The sequence below is a fragment of the Oncorhynchus masou genome, chromosome 8, assembly GCF_036934945.1.
Source record: "Oncorhynchus masou masou isolate Uvic2021 chromosome 8, UVic_Omas_1.1, whole genome shotgun sequence".
NCBI classification, from domain to species: Eukaryota; Metazoa; Chordata; class Actinopteri; order Salmoniformes; family Salmonidae; genus Oncorhynchus; species Oncorhynchus masou.
In genome coordinates this window covers 24,096,564-24,119,725 of record NC_088219.1, presented here as the reverse complement: position 1 = coordinate 24,119,725, position 23,162 = coordinate 24,096,564, and the positions used below count along the sequence as shown (strand labels likewise).

At 43.3% G+C, this 23,162-nt stretch overlaps 2 protein-coding genes across 2 annotated transcripts in view; both read left to right on the top strand.

Moving 5' to 3' along the window:
• LOC135543793 (unconventional myosin-VIIa-like) overlaps positions 1-3,153 on the top strand; it is a 33,322-nt gene extending 30,169 nt beyond the window's left edge. The window contains exons 11-14 of the mRNA XM_064971132.1: positions 119-219; positions 1,661-1,747; positions 2,759-2,824; positions 2,992-3,153. Coding sequence (XP_064827204.1) covers positions 119-219; positions 1,661-1,747; positions 2,759-2,824; positions 2,992-3,153 — 416 coding nt within the window. The remainder of the gene's footprint in view (positions 1-118; positions 220-1,660; positions 1,748-2,758; positions 2,825-2,991) is intronic.
• A 489-nt stretch (positions 3,154-3,642) lies between these two features.
• Positions 3,643-20,959, top strand: LOC135543792 (unconventional myosin-X-like). The gene is made up of 17 exons (XM_064971131.1): positions 3,643-3,705; positions 3,902-4,013; positions 4,321-4,364; positions 4,561-4,626; positions 4,829-4,948; positions 13,396-13,481; positions 13,699-13,746; positions 13,893-13,940; positions 15,067-15,158; positions 15,609-15,704; positions 15,990-16,111; positions 16,923-17,116; positions 17,414-17,503; positions 17,901-18,066; positions 18,216-18,587; positions 19,416-19,488; positions 20,634-20,959. The coding sequence occupies exons 1-17, from the start codon at positions 3,643-3,645 to the stop codon at positions 20,639-20,641; spliced, it is 1,800 nt and encodes a 599-aa protein (XP_064827203.1). The 3' UTR covers positions 20,642-20,959.
• Positions 20,960-23,162: the final 2,203 nt, after the last annotated feature.

Sequence of the window (23,162 nt, the reverse complement as noted above, 5' to 3'; positions counted from 1 at the left end):
GTTTCAAGGGAAACTTTAAATGTAACAAAATTCCACAACTCTTTTTACGTTTTCGTCTTCTCAACAAGAGATGGTCAATGTCAGATTGAACAGTCTATTTTCTTGTTATATAATACAGGTATCCTTGACATTTTCGGGTTTGAGAATTTTGCCGTGAACCGTTTTGAGCAGCTCTGCATCAACCTGGCCAATGAACAGCTGCAGTACTTCTTTAACCACGTAAGTGTAAATATCAGTGCACAAAGAAGTAGCCCTGTCATCTTGGGTCCCTTAGAAGTGATTCTCTATTCAAGTCCCCAAAAATGACAGCCTGTAGGGTTTGTTAACGTAAGACCCAAACACTTAAAAGAAACACGAGGTCAGCTTGTCTCTTTATTTAGTATTAGTAGAGGAACAGGAATCCAAACACAACCTGCAATTGGTTCTGCTTTTTGAAATGGCTATAAACGCCTATTAGTGTCTCTTTTTTAAATGTAATTTTTCAGTGGAAGGCTTCAGAAAAACATGTAATTTTAGGTCAGCTGTACATACAGTGAGCTCCAAAAGTATTGGGACAGTGCATTGTTTTCTTGTTGTTTTGGCTCTGTACTCCAGCACTTTGAATTTAAAATGATACAATGAATATTAGGTTAATGTGCAGACTATCAGCTATCATGATTATGGATATTCCTGAATTAGAAAGTTAGAGGCATAACTATCACCCCCCCCCCCTCAAAAAAAATGCTTGGGGTTATGATATTTGTGCATCAGTAACTTTCTCACTCATCATTATTCACAATTCCTTCAGGATTATCCATAATCATGGTAGCATCCACATTAATGTAGAAGTGTTTAGAAACATATTCTATTCTTATTTACAATTAAGTGTCTCAAATGACACTACATGATTTACCATTCATTTCTATCAGGCACAAAACAATCCAAAACAACCAAAATAAACAGCAAATGCATCCAACATGTTTGTAGAGTCACAACATTGATGTTATCATTGTGTGCTAGGAATATGGGACCAAATACTAAACTTTTGATACACATAAGTTAATTTGTACCAATACCTTAGTCCCCATGTTTTAGGGGACCAGTGTACAACAAGTGCTGTAATTTCTAAACAGTTTAACCAATATGGATGAAAATACCCTAAAATTAAAGCTGACACTCTGCACTTTAAACTCATAGTCATTATATCATCTTTATTTCAAAGTGCTAGAGTACAGAGCCAAAACAACATGTGTCCCTATACCTTTGGAGCTCACTGTACTGTATGCATGGGATGCTGGAGTTAGAGAGTCTACTTGTACTAGTCACACTGCTGTGAACTACTCTCTGCTAGTAAACATTACAGTTTACCTTTGGGGCCTGTCCATTTGAGCACGGAATACATTTGGGTCAAATGCCATAGGAATCTGCTTACGATGATTTACTGCTGTCGGATCACTAGATTACAACTGCATAGGGCTTCAGGGCTTCTGTTGGCGTTTTTGTGACTGAAGGCCACACTATTGAATGTGCCATCTTCTCATGAAACGATTGGACAAAGCAGATTGATCCAATGAAAGATGTTCCCCTGTGACCAAAGCTCTTGTGAAAGAAACTGGAAATACCTGCTGTCCTTTTGTTTTTAGTCGTTCATGTGTCTTTGTATGCATTTGTCATCCTGCAGCACATCTTTCTGATGGAGCAGAATGAATACAAGGAAGAGGGCATCGAGTGGGAGACGATCTCCTTCAAAGACAACAAGCCTATCCTGGTAAAAAGACACAACCTACTTTTTTCCCCCTCATCACTTACAGTAGTACTCTTTTCCCCCTCATCACTTACAGTAGTACTCTTTTCCCCCTCATCACTTACAGTAGTACTCTTTTCCCCCTCATCACTTACAGTAGTACTCTTTTTTTCCCCTCATCACTTACAGTAGTACTCTTTTTCCCCTCATCACTTACAGTAGTACTCTTTTTCCCCTCATCACTTACAGTAGTACTCTTTTTCCCCTCATCACTTACAGTAGTACTCTTTTTCTCCTCATCACTTACAGTAGTACTCTTTTCCTCCTCATCACTTACAGTAGTACTCTTTTCCCCCTCATCACTTACAGTAGTACTCTTTTCCCCCTCATCACTTACAGTAGTACTCTTTTCCCCCTCATCACTTACAGTAGTACTCTTTTCCCCCTCATCACTTACAGTAGTACTACTTTCCCCCTCATCACTTACAGTAGTACTCTTTTTCCCCTCATCACTTACAGTAGTACTCTTTTTCCCCTCATCACTTACAGTAGTACTCTTTTTCCCCTCATCACTTACAGTAGTACTCTTTTCCCCCTCATCACTTACAGTAGTACTCTTTTCCCCCTCATCACTTACAGTAGTACTCTTTTTTCCCCTCATCACTTACAGTAGTACTCTTTTTCCCCTCATCACTTACAGTAGTACTCTTTTCCCCCTCATCACTTACAGTAGTACTCTTTTTCCCCTCATCACTTACAGTAGTACTCTTTTTCTCTCAGCCTTTTTTGCATCCCCTTTTTACACCCTTTCTATCGCATACTTTTTTTGCTCTCCCTTTCACTCCGTTTACCCCCCCCCCCCCCCCCCCTCTCTCAGTAATAACACAGACAGGTTGTGTAAACCCACTGTGAGTCTGGCAGATCTAAAAGAACGCAGACCCCTGGAAGGGGAAATGCTGACGGGGCAGTGTTCAGTCACATGCCAGTAGCTTATACAACTTATACATATACAACTAATGCGTGTCTCTCCCACAGGACCTGATCCTTACTAAACCTATTGGGATACTTTCTCTCCTGGACGAGCAGAGTGCCTTTCCTCAGGTACTGTAGTGTTCTGCATACACCCATACATATCTGTATTAATCAGGGATGGGCTCACTTCTATTTCAATTCCACTCAATTCAGAAAGTACACCAAATTACAGAATTTCATTGTACTGTAATTTTTGTGTATTAATTCTAATCTCTTTTCCCTATTTGTCCCCTAAGGCATCAGACAGAGACTTTGTGGACAAGTTGAACAGTAAATTTAAAAGCAGCCCCCACTATGAGGTGGTCCGGAGTCACAGCCCCCTCTTCACTGTGGTTCACTATGCTGGGAAGGTGAGGTTACATACCTCCTTTATAATGGTACTTTATAATGCACTATGAGGTGGTCCGGAGTCACAGCCCCCTCTTCACTGTGGTTCACTATGCTGAGAAGGTGAGGTTACATACCTCCTTTATAATGGTACTTTATAATGCACTATGAGGTGGTCCGGAGTCACAGCCCCCTCTTCACTGTGGTTCACTATGCTGGGAAGGTGAGGTTACATACCTCCTTTATAATGGTACTTTATAATGCACTATGAGGTGGTCCGGAGTCACAGCCCCCTCTTCACTGTGGTTCACTATGCTGGGAAGGTGAGGTTACATACCTCCTTTATGATAGTACTTTATAATGCACTATGAGGTGGTCCGGAGTCACAGCCCCCTCTTCACTGTGGTTCACTATGCTGGGAAGGTGAGGTTACATACCTCCTTTATAATGGTACTTTATAATGCACTATGAGGTGGTCCGGAGTCACAGCCCCCTCTTCACTGTGGTTCACTATGCTGGGAAGGTGAGGTTACATACCTCCTTTATAATGGTACTTTATAATGCACTATGAGGTGGTCCGGAGTCACAGCCCCCTCTTCACTGTGGTTCACTATGCTGAGAAGGTGAGGTTACATACCTCCTTTATAATGGTACTTTACAATGCACTATGAGTATTGATATAGGCCATTTATAAGCTATTGTTTAGAACTACACTTATACTACATTATGACTGCATAATAACTCATTGAGTGTGTTTATGAAGCATTGTAGATATGGACTTCAAATTAAGTGTAAGTGTTCTGTACTTCCTGTGTCCAGGTCCAGTATAATGGAGGAGGCTTCCTAGAGATGAACAGAGATACCATCCCAGCCAGCATCAGAGACCTCTTCATCAACAGTGTCACCCCTCTACTCAGTGTCCTTTTTGCCGGTACGTGAGGCCATCTGAATGTGTCTGTGTTCTACAGCTCTTCGTTTAGCCAGAAATGAGCTGATACAGAGCTGATACACAATGACGTTTGCTGGTTCCCAATGAGAGCTTGTGGACAAATACACCTCTTAGAAAATGATGTAGTACGCATTTATAAATAATAAATGCTTACTCTTATCTGAACACACCACCATAACATGTACAGCCTCTGGTTAGTTTGAGCATTGTTGTAGTTTAGAACATTGATCAGTCTGTCTGGCATCTCATATCTAATATTCATATGATTTTATATTTTATGCATCTTCAGCCACAATCTCCAGGACAGGGACCTTGATGCCACGCAAAGCAAAGGTTGGCATTGTAGATCACAAGTCCAGTGCTGTTTTTTATTTTTTTATGACTGTTTCTGTAGAATGACAGTTTCTGTAGAATAATTATTGTTAACTAACAGCAAGGCCATATTTGGACATTTCTTACAGTACAAGTCAGAGGCATAAAGTGGATTTTTGGGGGGGTTTAAAGGATGTTAATATTTTTTCCTTTTTAGGTCATGCAAAAGGCAGATGACAACTTTAACTCAACTAGGAAACAGTCGGTGGGGGCCCAGTTTAAGGTAAGATGGAAGTTGACTATATAGCACATCTGGCTTTATAAACCTCTTATTTCTGAGCATTTGGTTTCATAATGTCTGAGCACTAAGTATGAACCAAACTGAAAATCCTAAATATGCCTACCTATAGACTGGACTGCTGTAAATGAAAGATGCACAGATAAGTTAGTAATCTCCACAATGTGTATGTGTGTCTTCCTTGCAGCACTCTCTAGCTGTGCTGATGGAGAAGATGTTTGTGGCCAATCCTCACTTTGTTCGCTGCATTAAACCTAACGGCAACAAGCTTCCTGACCAGGTGGACAACAAAAGGGTCATGGACCAGGTGAGAACCAATATATCATATCCTTTCAGATATTGCACTGTTGATATCTACCTTACACTGAAGATTATCCAGGTATCATCCAATGCTTTAGTATTTCCCCTACCTACTGTAGATTACTTCCTGGGAAGGGTGCACAAGCCTACTGATACAACACCAGTACTTTTGTGCCCTTGACGTTTAACCCTTTTTCAGAATCATCTTTGCTTTCAAAAGCTAAGCAAAGGTGCATTACAAAAGCTATGTGAACGGTGCATAATTGTCAGTGCTAAAAGTTATATCTATAACACAGAATTGATCCTAAGAGTGTAGATTGAGTGAACTTCAGAGTCAGGGTAGTGTTCAATAGGCACGAAATGGAAGAAATCGGACTGAACCTATCTGAACTTATAATAAACGATAATAATAAACGCTTGTTTTCCTTTTCCGTAGCAAAATGTTTTGCTCCGGTGTGTCCTAATGAACATGATTCAGTCCCCAGTATGGCAATCAGGGGTTGACTAAGCAGTAGCAGTAACAGGGTCTAGGTCAGGGCCATAGGGGGCCCGCCCTACCGTACCTCCTTGCCTGTCCAAAAAAACATATTGAAATATGGATCTTTATTTGACTGAGACGCGCCGACAAAGACTCACCAATCTCAAATAAAGCATCCGAGCCCATCTGTCTCAGTATGTGTAGACCATGCGTCTGATTCTGTCTGGACCAAAAGAGTATGGCATGTCATACTATTTCTACATATAGTAAGACAGAGGGGTGCTGTTTCACTCACTAAGATGCTTTCTCTGGTGAGACTTTCAGCAGAGCGGGTGGGCTCGCTCGCGCCAAAATCTGTCCAGAATATGCCCTGTGTGTTTTTATGGGCATAATATGCAGACCTAAAGCTTGTCGCCTGCGTTCCCGCCTTTGGGACAACGTCTCCCATTGTTAGGGTGGAGACATGAGCATCTTGTCGTTATATACAGAGCTCTGGTTTCAGACTCTTGTGAAAGGAAAGTTGGCAAGTGCACAGTGCACTGTTAGGATAATGGCTTCTCCTAAAGTAAGTTGATGTTTTGCCAAAATTCTATAATTCCTACTGTCTAAATAAAAACATTCAAAGTACTTCCTCCAGAATGTGCTCAGTGGTCTCCTGACAATTCATGTGCCTTCATGGTTTCCTTATGGGCGTTGTTTGCCCTTTTGATTGTCCTTTTATTTTTTTTAAATGAATCAATTCTCCATTACACATGTCACCAGTAGGCCCAGTAAATATACTGTTAATCCCCAGTCATTTGGTTAGTCATTTGTTAATGCATGTATTAATTAGTCATTTACAGTTCTCTTCCCCGGAGTGGAAAAATTGTTCGCAAAGTTCACAACCTGCTACGCTTGTGAGAAACACAGTGCCCATTTGGCAATGTATGATTTCTGATTGTCTTAACTCACCGCGTCCACCACTAATAAGCTGAGCTTCTCAAAAATGTTTTATTCACCTCACACAGTAACCTCACAACTTAACTTCTCTGCGACTGGGGGGCAGTACTGAGTAGCTTGGATGAAGATGCCCAGAGTAAACTGCCTGCTACTCAGGCCCAGTTGTGAATATATGCATATTATTAGTAGATTTGGATAGAAAACACTCTGTAGTTTCTGAAACTGTTTGAATGATGTCTGTGAGTATAACAACACTCATATTTACATTTACATTACATTTAAGTCATTTAGCAGACGCTCTTATCCAGAGCGACTTACAAATTGGTGAATTCACCTTCTGACATCCAGTGGAACAGCCACTTTACAATAGTGCATCTAAATCATTTAAGGGGGGGGTGAGAAGGATTACTTTATCCTATCCTAGGTATTCCTTGAAGAGGTGGGGTTTCAGGTGTCTCCGGGAGGTGGTGATTGACTCCGCTGTCCTGGCGTCATGAGGGAGTTTGTTCCACCATTGGGGGGCCAGCGCAGCGAACAGTTTTGACTGGGCTGAGCGGGAACTGTACTTCCTCAGTGGTAGGGAGGCGAGCAGGCCAGAGGTGGATGAACGCAGTGCCCTTGTTTGGGTGTAGGGCCTGATCAGATCCTGGAGGTACTGTGGTGCCGTTCCCCTCACAGCTCCGTAGGCAAGCACCATGGTCTTGTAGCGGATGCGAGCTTCAACTGGAAGCCAGTGGAGAGAGCGGAGGAGCGGGGTGACGTGAGAGAACTTGGGAAGGTTGAACACCAGACGGGCTGCGGCATTCTGGATGAGTTGTAGGGGTTTAATGGCACAGGCAGGGAGCCCAGCCAACAGCGAGTTGCAGTAATCCAGACGGGAGATGACAAGTGCCTGGATTAGGACCTGCGCCGCTTCCTGTGTGAGGCAGGGTCGTACTCTGCGGATGTTGTAGAGCATGAACCTACAGGAACGGGCCACCGCCTTGATGTTAGTTGAGAACGACAGGGTGTTGTCCAGGATCATGCCAAGGTTCTTAGCGCTCTGGGAGGAGGACACAATGGAGTTGTCAACTGTGATGGCGAGATCATGGAACGGGCAGTCCTTCCCCGGGAGGAAGAGCAGCTCCGTCTTGCCGAGGTTCAGCTTGAGGTGGTGATCCGTCATCCACACTGATGTCTGCCAGACATGCAGAGATGCGATTCGCCACCTGGTCATCAGAAGGGGGAAAGGAGAAGATTAATTGTGTGTCGTCTGCATAGCAATGATAGGAGAGACCATGTGAGGTTATGACAGAGCCAAGTGACTTGGTGTATAGCGAGAATAGGAGAGGGCCTAGAACAGAGCCCTGGGGGACACCGGTGGTGAGAGCGCGTGGCGAGGAGACAGATTCTCGCCACGCCACCTGGTAGGAGCGACCTGTCAGGTAGGACGCAATCCAAGCGTGGGCCGCGCCGGAGATGCCCAACTCGGAGAGGGTGGAGAGGAGGATCTGATGGTTCACAGTATCGAAGGCAGCCGATAGGTCTAGAAGGATGAGAGCAGAGGAGAGAGAGTTAGCTTTAGCAGTGCGGAGCGCCTCCGTGATACAGAGAAGAGCAGTCTCAGTTGAATGACTAGTCTTGAAACCTGACTGATTTGTATCAAGAAGGTCATTCTGAGAGAGATAGCGGGAGAGCTGGCCAAGGACGGCACGTTCAAGAGTTTTGGAGAGAAAAGAAAGAAGGGATACTGGTCTGTAGTTGTTGACATCGGAGGGATCGAGTGTAGGTTTTTTCAGAAGGGGTGCAACTCTCGCTCTCTTGAAGACGGAAGGGACGTAGCCAGCGGTCAGGGATGAGTTGATGAGCGAGGTGAGGTAAGGGAGAAGGTCTCCGGAAATGGTCTGGAGAAGAGAGGAGGGGATAGGGTCAAGCGGGCAGGTTGTTGGGCGGCCGGCCGTCACAAGAAGCGAGATTTCATCTGGAGAGAGAGGGGAGAAAGAGGTCAGAGCACAGGGTAGGGCAGTGTGAGCAGAACCAGCGGTGTCGTTTGACTTAGCAAACGAGGATCGGATGTCGTCGACCTTCTTTTCAAAATGGTTGACGAAGTCATCTGCAGAGAGGGAGGAGGGGGGGGGAGGGGGAGGAGGATTCAGGAGGGAGGAGAAGGTGGCAAAGAGCTTCCTAGGGTTAGAGGCAGATGCTTGGAATTTAGAGTGGTAGAAAGTGGCTTTAGCAGCAGAGACAGAGGAGGAAAATGTAGAGAGGAGGGAGTGAAAGGATGCCAGGTCCGCAGGGAGGCAAGTTTTCCTCCATTTCCGCTCGGCTGCCCGGAGCACTGTTCTGTGAGCTCGCAATGAGTCGTCGAGCCACGGAGCGGGAGGGGAGGACCGAGCCGGCCTGGAGGATAGGGGACATAGAGAGTCAAAGGATGCAGAAAGGGAAGAGAGGAGGGTTGAGGAGGCAGAATCAGGAGATAGGTTGGAGAAGGTTTGAGCAGAGGGAAGAGATGATAGGATGGAAGAGGAGAGAGTAGCGGGGGAGAGAGAGCGAAGGTTGGGACGGCGCGATACCATCCGAGTAGGGGCGGTGTGGGAAGTGTTGGATGAGAGCGAGAGGGAAAAGGATACAAGGTAGTGGTCGGAGACTTGGAGGGGAGTTGCAATGAGGTTAGTGGAAGAACAGCATCTAGTAAAGATGAGGTCGAGCGTATTGCCTGCCTTGTGAGTAGGGGGGAAGGTGAGAGGGTGAGGTCAAAAGAGGAGAGGAGTGGAAAGAAGGAGGCAGAGAGGAATGAGTCAAAGGTAGACGTGGGGAGGTTAAAGTCGCCCAGGACTGTGAGAGGTGAGCCGTCCTCAGGAAAGGAGCTTATCAAGGCATCAAGCTCATTGATGAACTCTCCGAGGGAACCTGGAGGGCGATAAATGATAAGGATGTAAAGCTTGAAAGGGCTGGTAACTGTGACAGCATGGAATTCAAAGGAGGCGATAGACAGATGGGTAAGGGGAGAAAGAGAGAATGACCACTTGGGAGAGATGAGGATCCCGGTGCCACCACCCCGCTGACCAGAAGCTCTCGGGGTGTGCGAGAACACGTGGGCGGACGAAGAGAGAGCAGTAGGAGTAGCAGTGTTATCTGTGGTGATCCATGTTTCCGTCAGTGCCAAGAAGTCGAGGGACTGGAGGGAGGCATAGGCTGAGATGAACTCTGCCTTGTTGGCCGCAGATCGGCAGTTCCAGAGGCTACCGGAGACCTGGAACTCCACGTGGGTCGTGCGCGCAGGGACCACCAGATTAGGGTGGCCGCGGCCACGCGGTGTGGAGCGTTTGTATGGTCTGTGCAGAGAGGAGAGAACAGGGATAGATAGACACATAGTTGACAGGCTACAGAAGAGGCTACGCTAATGCAAAGGAGATTGGAATGACAAGTGGACTACACGTCTCGAATGTTCCGAAAGTTAAGCTTACGTAGCAAGAATCTTATTGACTAAAATGATTGAAATGATACAGTACTGCTGGAGTAGGCTAGCTGGCAGTGGCTGCGTTGTTGACTTTGTAGGCTAGCAGGCAGTGGCTGCGTTGATGACACTACACTAATCAAGTCGTTCCGTCGAGTGTAATAGTTTCTACAGTGCTGCTATTCGGGGGCTAGCCGGCTAGCTAGCAGTGTTGATTACGTTACGTTACGTTAAAAGAATGACAATAGCTGGCTAGCTAACCTAGAAAATTGCTCTTGACTACACAATTGTCTTAGATACAAAGACGGCTATGTTTGTAGTTTTTCAAGTCATTGCATCTCGAATATAGTGTCTATGGGGTCAGATTGCACTTTCCTAAGGCTTCCACTAGATGTCAACTGTCTTTAGAACCTTGTTTGATATTTCTACTGTGTGGAGGGGGGAATGAGAGCGTCATGGGTCTGGGTCTGCCAGAGTGAGCTTGCGTTCCATTGCATTTCTACAGACAAAGGAATTCTCCGGTTGAAACATTATTGAAGATTTATGATAAAAACATCCTAAAGATTGTTTCTATACTTCGTTTGACATGTTTCTACGGACTGTAACAGAACTGCTCATGCCTCATGAATTTGGATTACTGGGCTAAACTCGTGAACAAAAAGGAGGTATTTTGACATAAATGATGGACTTTATCGAACAAAACAAACATTTATTGTGGAACTAGGATTCCTTTGATAATCTTCATCAGAATGCATTCCAAGGTAAGTGAATATTTATAATGCTATTTCTGACTTTGTTGACTCCACAACACGATGGATATCTGTATTCCTTGTTTTGTTGTCTGAGAGCTGTACTCAGATTATTGCATGGTGTGCTTTTTCGGTAAAGGTTTTTTGAAATCTGACAGCGGTTGTATTAAGGAGAAGTGGATCTAAAATTCCATGCATAACACTTATCTTTAAAAAAAATTTTTACCCCCTTTTTCTCCGCAATTTCGTGGTATCCAATTGTTAGTAGCTACTATCTTGTCTCATCGCTACAACTCCCGTATGGGCTCGGGAGAGACGAAGGTCGAAAGTCATGCGTCCTCCGATACACAACCCAACCAAGCCGCACTGCTTCTTAACACCGCGCACATCCAACCCGGAAGCCAGCCGCACCAATGTGTTGGAGGAAACACTGTGCACCTGGCAACCTTGGTTGGCATGCACTGCACCCGGCCCACCACAGGAGTCGCTGGTGCACAATGAGACAAGGATATCCCTACCGGCCAAACCCTCCCTAACCCGGACAACGCTGGGCCAATTGTGCGTTGCCCCACGGACCTCCCAGTTGCGACATAGGCGAACCCAGAGTCTCTGGTGGCACAGCCCTTAACCACTGCGCCACCCGGGAGGCCCTAACACTTGATTCTTTTAGCAATGTTTATTATGAGTATTACTGTAAATTGATGTGGCTCAAAATCACCCGATGTTTTGGAACTACTGAACGGAACACGCCAATGTAAACTGAGATTTTAGGATATAAATATTAACTTTATCGAACAACATACATGTATTGTGTAACATGAACTCCTATGAGTGTCATCTGATGAAGATCATCAAACGATAGTGATTAATTTGATCTCTATTTCTGCTTTTTGTGACTCCTCTCTTTGGCTGGAAAAATGGCTGTGCTTTTCTGTGACTAGGTACTGACAACATAATCCTTTGGTGTGCTTTCGAAATCGGACACTGTGGCTGGATTTACAACAAGTTTATCTTTGAAATGCTATGAAATACTTGTGTGTTTGAGGAATTTTAATTATGGGATTTCTGTTTTGAATTTGGTGCCCTGCACTTTCACTGGCTGTTGTTAAAGTGGGATGCTACCTTCCTGAATATCCTAGAGAGGTTAACATCCTTTGCAAATGGATCAATGTGTCCATATGGCAGAGACTGGTGCACTCGCCTTAGTTGAATTTATATATTTTTAAATAATTTTACTTCAGATTTGTATGATTAACCACGTGACAATGATTTTGAGAAACGAGAATGTTCTGTGAAAAAAATGTGCACGCCTATTTAAATCAAAGGCCCGTCCAACGGATTCATTCTGCTGCCAGCCCTGGGACTAGGTACTAGGTTAGTGGGTCAGTGTGTGACTGTCTGATGATGTTCATAGGAAGTGGATTTGGCCCCAGGGGAGGGTTAGTATAGCCCTGATGGCACAATGAAGTCGGTCAATACTCTGCCCTGTCAGTGAACACTGCTGTCTAGTCTGACACCAGGGGTCTTTCTTCTCTCGCCTCTCCTCCTCATCTGTAGTGCTTTTTAATTTGTTTGTCTAGGGCTGAACTGATCAAACAGTACAATGCAGTATTGGCGGGTGGGTGGACAATAGTCAAACTGGAACTATTGTTAATTAATTACTGTGAATAGTCTGTTAAAGCTGATTTAAGGTCTTTTTCATTACATATGTGGGTCATTCCACCAATACGGTGACTTTTGAGATGTGTAACTTGGAAAATATAATTTTTATTTCACAAAATGTTTCCATTCTGTCATAAAGAGCACATGTTCAACTTCATAAAAAAAACTAATTTTCCCATCTCAAGAGGTAAAAAAAAAAGAAGTGCCAAATGTAACAGGGTTGACTATTTTTAAATGACTAATAAATCCCCTTGTGACAGGGGGAATGGAAGCTTGGTGTGTGCAAACTTTCATTTGAATGCAAGTTTAAAGCATTTCTAGCCGGTCTGTCTCTGGGTAACAGGGTTGACCTGTTTTGCTCGGTCCACTCCGTTTACCTCCACAAAACACCAGGAAATGGCCAGGAAGAGTAGAACCAGATCACCTGCTTTTACTGTATGATTTATTGAACTATTAAGCAATTATTTAAAAAATAGTTTTACCATATTAAAATGAGAGTTCAGATGTAAATCAATCAATAATCACATGAAATAAGTAATAATCGTCATAAATTACTTTGTCAAAGCAACAAAATAACCAAGGCTTTATGATGATGAAACTTACATGTTACATGTTTGGGTTAAGTGGGTTAAAATCTCCCTGGAAGTGATACAGGGCTTCTTTAAATAAAATTTCAAAAATAATTTTAAAGGATGTTTTATTCATTTGTTGAATTCTCCATGTGGTCTATATTAAAGGACACTTCATTTAATATAACAGGCTTTTACAATTCAATATTGGTGCTCAATTTCTACTTAAAATATCAGGCATGCAAAAGGCACTGTTTGTGGCACAACCCATGTATGTGGTTATAGGGGCATAATATACCGATTTTTACAATGTTAATCATTGAAATCTCTGTACTGTAGATCTATTGCCCTCCATAAGTTAGACTAGTTAAAGACTAGTTCAAGACTAGCCAAAATAGTTATCATTCTGGAGCTGCTTGGCCATCTGTGGTTTGTGCGTTTTTAACAATCATCATAATGGTGCATTATGTTACATCGCCACCTGCTGTTCAGCCTTGAGATTGCGTTTAGTTTCAAATAAGTCCAGTAGGTCACTAATATGGCCATCAGTAACACCTGATTCTGTTTGGTCTCTGTGGAACATATTCAAATGTTAACTAAGAATAATTAAATATTTTCCAGCTAAGATACAACGGCCTGCTGGAAACCATCAGGATACGAAGAGATGGCTTCTCCTGGCGACCCTCATTCAAAGAATTTGCTCAGAGGTGTGTGTGTGTGTGTGTGTGTGTGTGTGTGTGTGTGTGTGTGTGTGTGTGTGTGTGTGCGCGTATGTGAATTTATATATTTTTATCAAACTTTGCATTATTTGTATAATTTGTATTATTTGTATAATAATCTTGACCAACACAAACTTGTATGCGTGATATTTCTGTAGACTGCCATTTTATTTTCGCTGCACCATGCTAAACTCTCTGTCTTCAGATATAACATTCTGCTGATCAAGCCAGATTTACCACTAACCAAGGAAAGGTATGTATAAAGACACTTGCTCTCATTCCAGCAATAAAAAAGATGACATACATCAACGTCCATTTGAGATATTAAACAGATCTTTGTAGCTGTGTTTTGTTACATCTTATCAAATGTAACCTGTGTGGTTTGTGGGTCTTTTTCAGCTGCTTGTCCATCCTCAACACGACTGCGATACATGGCTGGAAGTGTGGGTAAGTCTACAGTAGTTGCTTTTGTTGTGTTAAATTAATTGGAAATCGGTCCTAGAAGACTAACTTACTTCTGAATCTTCCTGTAAAAATATATATTTTTATAATATGTCCGTTCATCAAAGCATGTCATTCAGGCTATACTCATCAGATGTTTCATGTGTTTACGCTAGAGGTAATAGTGTTGATAAGATTTCAGTTTCAAGACATTTAGGTAGCTGCCTCCTAGATTCCAACATTCAATTTCAAGTCTTATAAAACTCAATCAGTCAAGTGAAAATCATTCTGTCAAAAGCAGCTCATTCTTCAGTTAACAGGTTAGCATTGTCATTGGCTTCAAATCAAATTTTATTTGTCACATACACATGGTTAGCAGATGTTAATGCAAGTGTAGTGAAATGCTTGTGCTTTTAGTTCCGACAATGCAGTAATAACCAACGAGTAATCGAACCGAACAATTCCACAACTACTACCTTATACACACAAGTGTTAAGGGATAAAGAATATGTACATGAAGATATATGAATGAGTGATGGTACAGAACGGCATAGGCAAGATGCAGTAGATGGTATAGAGTATAGTATATACATATGAGATGAGTAATGTAGGGTATGAAAACATTATATTAAGTGGCATTGTTTAAAGTGGCTGATGATACATTTTTTACATCAATTTCCATTATTAAAGTGAGCAGGAGTTGAGTCAGTATGTTGGCAGCAGCCACTCAATGTTAGTGATGGCTGTTTAACAGTCTGATGGCCTTGAGATTGAAAAACAGCTTCTGTCTCTCGGTTCCTGCTTTGATGCACCTGTACTGACCTCACCTTCTGGATGATAGTGGGGTGATCAGGCAGTGGCTTGTACTGGGAGGTCAGCTCAGGGTTTATATTGAGTAGAGGTCTTAACTCAGTTACACTCTTTCACCCTCTTGGTCCCCAGCTCCTGCTTTCTACTGCTGTGTTGTTCTTTAGAAATGTCCCAAAGTTATGAATGTGGATTAATGATTACTGGAGTTAAGTGGTAATCTCAATCTTTCTCGACTATAACAGTGCTCTATGCAACAATTCCCCCTGCAAATAGTACTTAATATCTATGAACACTGTTCAAACATTCTCTCTCACTATGGCAGGTCGTCTCGTCTGTTCTTTAAGTACTGGCACCAGGAGGAGTTGTCCAGGCTGTTGGAGAGACTGGGCAAAGCAGCACTTGTCATCCAGAAAAGTGAGGGTCACTCATCAATAGTATCTGGAACATAGTCTCTCAAATGTCTGTCCAAACAGCTTCATTGGCCTCTGTGAGATGTTACTGTTTTTAAACTCCGGCCTGAGGCTAGAAAACCTTGCAGGTAGGTAGATTAGGTAGATGATGTTGACATTGTTGAATCATGTCCCATCATGATGTATTTCAGACATTGCCATCAGCACCTTACTTGGTGTTTTAAGTGCGACCTGCAGTCTTTGTGTTGCAACTCCCCACAACCCTGTAAGATGGATGATAGTTTCCCTGTTATATTGTCTGTTATCTTGATTTCAAGGCCTGTAATGACCGCATCATTTTGTGTCTGAATGTGGTTCTTTACCATGTCATTCAGTAGTATTGTAGTAATCTATCTTCACTGTATCTCCCCCTCTGGCTCTCTGTTCACATTGTCTCTGTTGCTGTGTTCTGCAGACTACCTCTCTCTGCGCTACAGGAGGAAGTACCTGTCCCTACTGTTGGAGGTGAGCAGACAGAGGCAGGCTCAGAGAGAGAGGGAGGAGAACAAGAGTAAGTAGAAGGAATATTGCTTTCCTTTTCTATTTTGCCCTCTCATCTCACTCTTGCTCACCTTCCCTCCAATCCCCTACTTGTTCTCTTTCTCCCTACCACTGTTCTATTTTTGCTCTTGACCTCTTTACCCCTCAACTCTTTCTCTCTCTACATGCTTGTTGTCAAAGACATTTCTGTATGATGTCTTGAATATTTCAGCACTGTAAGGATCCTTGTCACTCAACATATGCAGCCCTATTAGTGCTGTATGAACAGTATTGTGTGTGTGTGTGTGTGTCTCAGGGCCCGTCTCTCCACCCGTGCCCCTACCCAGGAGGAAGAAGCCTCAGCCCCGGCCTCGCTCCATCATGCCCACAGCTGCCCACCTGACCCCTGTCCCCCGGCCCCGCAACAAACAGTTTGAGGTGGGCTATATTGAAATGAATTTATTTTGGATAACAAACATACAAAAACAATGTGGACCCAGAGGGTATCACTTGAAAGTATTATTTAAAATGCTTGTTTCCAAAGTGGTCCTCGATGGTACATTTCTACACTCAGGACCCTGGTAACCTTTAATTTATTTGAAACAGTGAAAAGTAATTTTCACAAAGTAATCTCATGTTTCGTCTCCCGATCTCTGGTGCTAGCTAGCCCATAGACAGCATGTTAGTTGAAACCTGCTATTGACTGATCTTGTGCCCTTCGACAATCGCCCTCCCACTCTTTCCTCTGACATCCCCTCCTACTCTCTGATGACTAAGGCCTAGATTCAATCAAATCAAGCGTTGGAGTTGTCCAATAGGTGAGCTGCTGCTCTTCATCATTGTCATAAAGCCTAAAGCGTCCCACTCACGTTAGAAGTTCAGAACGGGAAAGTGTAGGCTATATAGAAATAAGGACACTCAAATAAAAAATAATTAAACTAAATAATGAGGATTTATATCAGCCTAATCGAGGTGTAGATTACATCTCACATTCCAGTGTTCCAACTTGTAAAGAAGGCTGCATGGGATTTCTCTTATTACGATTCCATGTAGCCAATGGCAATGTCCGCTTTAGGTATAATTCTAGGAGCTGCTTATGGATTGATAGGTCAGCTGTAACACAGTTCCGACACCGCCAAAACAACCACTATGCGGATGTTGGCTAATGAGATCTGATTGAATAGAACCCTAAACTGAGCCTTAAACTACCCTAAGATTGACCCTATACGGTTCCCTCGGTCTCTCCCAGGCCACTCCCTTTGACAACCTGGAGGTGCACAGTGAGCTGGCTGAGCTGATGGTCCAGGTGGGGGGAGAGGAGCGGGCCAGGGAGAGGAGCAAGAAGAGAAGGGACAACATCCGCTGGTTCAAGGAGACGCAGGCCCGCAAGGTGGTCCGCAACGGTGCCTTCCCCTGCTGGTTCCATGGCATGATAACACGTAGGTCAGTAAGACAGGATGACACACACACACACAGCATATGTTTTATCCTTGTGGGGACCTAAAATTGATTGACATTAAAAATCCTATTTTCCAAACCTTAAACCAAACCCTAATTGTAACCCAAACTCCTAAGCCTAAAATAGCCTTTTCCTCATGGGGACCTGTAAAGTGTCCCCACGAGGGAGAATTGCCCTTGTTTTAGTGTCCAGTACCAACGAGGATAGTAATACACACTTCAGACTTAATTCTGTCAGATTTCAGGGAGGTTTTCAACGCACTGTGTATGTCTCCTCTCCAGACAAGCGGAGGATCTGATGACGGACAAGCCTGTAGGCTGCTTCCTGATTCGTGTAGGACAGAGCCGGGAGGGCTACACACTAACATACAAGTAAGACTACGGATGACAATCTGGATCCAAATTACCTTCCCCTACTGGCTCTGGTTCTCATCACATTAGATCAGTGGTCACCTTGAGGAAGGGTGCAGTTAAGTGTATTTGAAAGGGGTTGATAGACGAGTAGAAACAAGAACAGAAGACAGGGTTGTGTTCAGTAGGCAGTAAACGTTTTGATATAGATTTGGAATGGGGAGGTACTAATTGAACTTGTCCCCATTAGAGGGATTTTTGTTTTTCGTTAAATTGTTTTACTACAGTGTGCTGAAAACGACCCGGTGCTATAGCGTGAGATATAAGACATTAAACTCCTAACTCCTGTTTGCTCCCTCACCCTGTCTGACCGATATGTACCCTTTACCCTCTGTCCTCTCCATCTATCCGATGTCAGGGGGGCAAACCGCTGTAGGCACTATATGATTGAGATGCAGTCTAACGGGAAGTATGTGATCCTGGGGGAGGATAAAGCCCACCCCTCCCTGCCTGACCTGGTGCAGCACCACAGCCGGGTGGGCATCAAGCCCTTCAACGAGCTGCTCACCACCTCCTGTGGACAGGTCAGCAATTGGACCCCTTTAGGGTCTGGCTCCTGTGGAATATACTCACTGTTGGCACAGGCTCTGGCAGGACCTGTGTGTAATACTGTATATTAAGAATGGATAATCAAACATTTTATACACTAATGTTATTCTGTCTGCTGTTCCAGACATGTGACCACAATACAGACTACGAGGACTTGAAGGGCCTGGATCACCTGGTTGACCGCAGGAGCACCGTGTCTGGGGAAGAGGAGGGCGAGTTGAGCCCGGATCAGGTACACCTGGAGTTCCAGCAGCTCTTCCTGCCTCCGGGGCAGAACCCCGCCCTGGAGGCCAAGAGACCCCCTGTCCTCAGGCGGATATCTGACCGCAGACACCGGGCCGAGGCTGAAGGAGGAGGGGAGGCCCTGGAAGGGAAGCTCAGAGATGGGGAGAGAGGAAGAGCGTGGGGAGATGAGCGGGACCGCAAGAGCAAGCCCTTTCCCCGGTTGTATCCTTCCATCCGATTGGCTATGAGGGAGATCCAGCAGATTCAACAGGTGAGAGGCAATGATGAGGAAAGTGAAGACGGTGGATAGAAGGGAGACTTAATATGTTCAATGATACGGTGATTGGACATATAGTTTAGACTTTAATGACCTACGTATTAAAGGGATACTTCAGGATTTTGACAATGAAGCCCTTCCATCTACTTCCCTAGAGTCTGATTAACTCGTGGAAACCATTTTTATGTCTCTGCACAGAGACATGAAAATGGTATCCAAGAGTTCAACTGACTCTGGGGAAGTATATAAAGGGCTTTGTTGCCAAAATCCTGAAGTATCCTTTTAATGCTGAATCCAGTCAGTCATAATTTCTCAGTTTCAGCTAATTTCTCAATAAAATTACACAAACATCTTCTTGGAATGTCAGGGTCTATATAACTGGCTGGGCACATCTGGTCTATCGCTAGAACTGGGTCAGTTACATCTACGTATAGATGGCAGTCAGTATATGGTGTTAAACCATTAAAATAGCTACACTGTAGGCCTATTCTTTAAAACGTGTCATGACGTAACATACTACTCCATTATTCACTATTATCAAATGGTCTTTTTGAATTTATATAATGTAGGTTGAACCCTGTCTTTTTCTTCCAACCCAGATCATAGGTTGAACCCTGTCTTTGTTTTCTTCCAACCCAGATCATTTCAGAACCTCAGGGTTGATTTTTAGGACCTGACTTTTTATGCTGAATCATGATTATCTGACTACATAGCCAAACTGACACAATTCATGCTGGAGTACTGTGCCCCGACTGTTCATTTAATCTGCATTAATAAAGAATTGTGGATGCATTTGTGATCTTTTCTGTCTTGTGTCTGCAGCACTTTTCAGATGTCCAGGAACAGAGCCCCGCCGTCTCTCACAGTACACCCAAGCCCTCCTGGAGGAGGACAGGTAGGTCATAGTAGCTACGCACATACCCCGCCCACCTGAGGATCTGTCTTTTTCAGCCGTCTGCTTCCTCTGTGGGGTGCAGAATCCACTTGTCACGTAAACCTTGCTGAATTGATTGCTTTCATTTTAGTCCTGCGTCTAAAATGTCACAGGACTAAAATGAAATGATATAATGTAACGACCGCGGAAATGTTTGTAATGACCTGGGAAACACACCCCGGTAATGGCTGAAATGGGCTCAATGGAATGCGTGGTCTGCCCGTTGCATCGAGAAAAATAAAACTTTGTTGGAGATTTAACACATCTCGACACTTACATCGCAAGAAAGAGAAGAAAGAACTTTATTTTGATGGATGTACATTTTTTTCACTAATTAAAAAAAATAAAAAATTATTGTACAGTTGAAATATTTACAAACTAGAGGCGCTGAAATAAAAGCAACTGCTGAAAATGAACACATTATTATAGTGATATTGTGTCTGATCTCGCAAACCATGTAAAGTATGTATAGATACGCTTGGCTCTAGATTATGCCTGTTGATTTTCAAGAGGGTATCCTGCTATTGACACTTGTTTAATTATGCAACAGAACGTGACGACAGTAATTAGTGATGCAGTCTAGGCCGTGGAGGTGGGCCTAAACAGAGCACGGTTTTGGTGGTTGCTGCCCTGTTCCACCCCATTGTTAATATATTAATATATGCAAATATACCCAGTGCATTTATACAAATGAGGCACATATAATATTCTTTAGTTTAACGCAACATATTTAAAATTTAAAAAAACATACCTAATAGCATTAGAAAATATATATATAGGAGTGCATTCTAAGAAAAGAGAAGTGTAATTTGACACATTTAATACATGAATTCCCAGCAAAATCTCTGAACTTTATGTGCTATAATTCAGTCAACATCTGATTTAGTTTTTAAAATGTAAACCATTGTCCAACTGTTGTATTTATTAGAATTTTAAAAAAACAACCTTTTAACAACGTATATGCGTGTTTCTAGTCATAGTTCTGGCCTGCAGGGCTCTACAAGGCATTGTGCAATATATTGTGTCCAGTCATGTCTTTGTCGTGTAGAATATTTAGCTAAGCAGTGATTTTAAACTGACTTATGCTATTTTTGTTTCTGTTGCAGATTCATAACCCATGTGATGGAGGGAGTTCATTCAAAGCTGCTATTTGTTGTTTTTGCCCATCTGAATGAGTTAACTGTACCTTATTCTGTCAAGCGTTAACCAGGTTTTTATAAACAAATTGTAAGGAGATACTTCCTTGTTTTACTAGTGTTTTATTTAGTCACAATTTTAATATAAATTTGTTTACGTTTCTGAATATTGTTTTATGTGTGTATGTAAATTATTCAGTGGGAATTTTACATTCACTGTTTTACTGAATGTGTTTTTTACATTTTAGATATCTGGTTGTGCAAGTTTTTTTTCTTCATAATAATAAAATCTGCAGTCAAAAAAGCTAAGGCCACGGCCATGTATTCCTTCTTTAGTTTCACCATATCAGTCATCATTGAGTTATTTCTTTTTTTAACAGTTAAAGAATCATCCAATATGCTTGCAGACCTGTGCAGAGGAGTGGTTTGGACTTCAACAGATATTACTAGCAGCCAGTGATATCCAGAGTAGTAGACAGATCACAGCCCAGTTTCCCAAAAGCATCTTATGACCTATGGTTCTAACGATGAATTTATTAGCCTTAAGATGCTTTTGGAACACCGGGCCCAAAACCATAGAGGCCTCTATCAAAAAGCCATGTTGTCATGGGCAGTGCCATTGAGGGCTTCCACCATTTTAATGTAGCCAACTGGGTGGGACTTCCAACTTCATTGTTTGATCCCTCCTGGTGACTCTGTTGGAGTCCGGGTCATCAGGAGCGATCAGCCAATCATGAAGAAGAAAATTAACTACTTCAAAATAGAGTAGTTTATTAATCTGAGTCCATCTTTTGGTGCTGTCACACACAGCTCCAAAGATGAGTCCTTGATCTCTATGATCAGAACAGGCAAACAGGAGTCACTGGGCCATAGATCTAAATCGACCAGATTGGACAGGGCCATAGATCTAAATCGACCATACACTATAGGACTCCAAATCTCATTGATGCATCTCAGGGTTCTGGCTCTCGCACTGTGTCACCGTCTACTCCATCCAAGGTAATGTGATGCTGCTGTGAAACTGTTATGGATATACGTTGTGCACAACTCATGGATGTTAGAATGATTCGAGATGGACGTCGCAGCGGGAAAGTGCTAAATGAGGGAACTTGTGAGTGAAATTAATGAAGATCACCTGACTGAGGAAAATATTGCCGTGGTTAAGGATAATATTGAAGTGAGTGACAATCAGGAGCCTATTGAGAAACAAGAAATGGCTGGAATTGTCAGAATCATTGGACAGTTTGATAAAAGTATTGAGCAGTGGAACTCCTATACAGGATGGTTAGAATCTTTTGTTCTTGCAAATGACATTGAGGACAAAATGGTGCCTACATTTTTTTTGTGTGATAGGGCCAAACATTTTACTACACAGCCTGCTACAGCCAGACAGAACAGGTAAAATGACGTATGGTGATATTGTGGGAATCATGGAGACTTTTCACCAAAACCACTAGTTGCTGAAAGGTTTAGGTTCCAAAGAAGAAATCAGAAATGGGGAGAATCAGTGACAATGTTTGCTGCTGTGTTAATTTAACTCACAATGTTCTGATAGTTTATTTATGTCCTAAATTACACCATTAGAGACAGACTAGTATGTGGCATACGGAGTGAAGCCACACAGGAGACTGTTAACAAAGTATTCTGACCTTGGCAAAGGCCATAGAAGTCAGTGTTTCCATGGAACCTGAGAGGCTCAGGAAAGTGCACAGAGTTGCTACATTTTTCACCATCACCATAGGCCCTGTTCCAAAGAATGCCAAGGTAGCCTGTTTAAATTACTATCGCCCCATAGCACTCACATCTAGCAATGAAATGCTTTGAAGTGTTCATCGTGGCTCACATCAACACCATCAATCCCAGATACCCTGGGCCCACTCCAAAACGCAACCCCCCTCCCCCAACAGATCCACAACAGATCACTAAATCCCTATTGCACTCCACACTACCCTCTCCCACCTGCAGCTCCGTCTGCAACTGGCTTCTGGACTTCCTGACGGGCCGTCCCTAGGGGTTGAGGGTAGGCAACAACACATCCGCCATGCTGACCAGGGGGCCCCTCAAAGGGTTGCGTGCTTAGTCCCTTCCTGTACTCCCTGTTCGCGCACGACTCCAACCCCATCATTAAGTTTGCTGACAACACGACAGTGGTCGGCATGATCACCAACGATGATGAGACAGCCTATAGGGATGAGGTCAATAACCTGGCAGTGTGGTGCTAGGACAACGTCAGGAAGACAAAGATTGTGGACTACAGGAAACGGGGAGCCGAGCACGCCTGCATCCACATCGACAGGTCTGTAGTGAAGCGGGTCGGGGGCTTCGAATTCCTGTGTCCAGATCACTGAGGAATTAACTTTGTCCACACACACCAACACAGGCTAAAAAGATTTGACATGGGTCTTCAGATCGTCAAAAAGTTGTACAGCTGCACCATTGACAGAATCTTGACTGGCTGCATCACGGCTTGGAATGGCAACTGCTTGGCATCCGACCGCA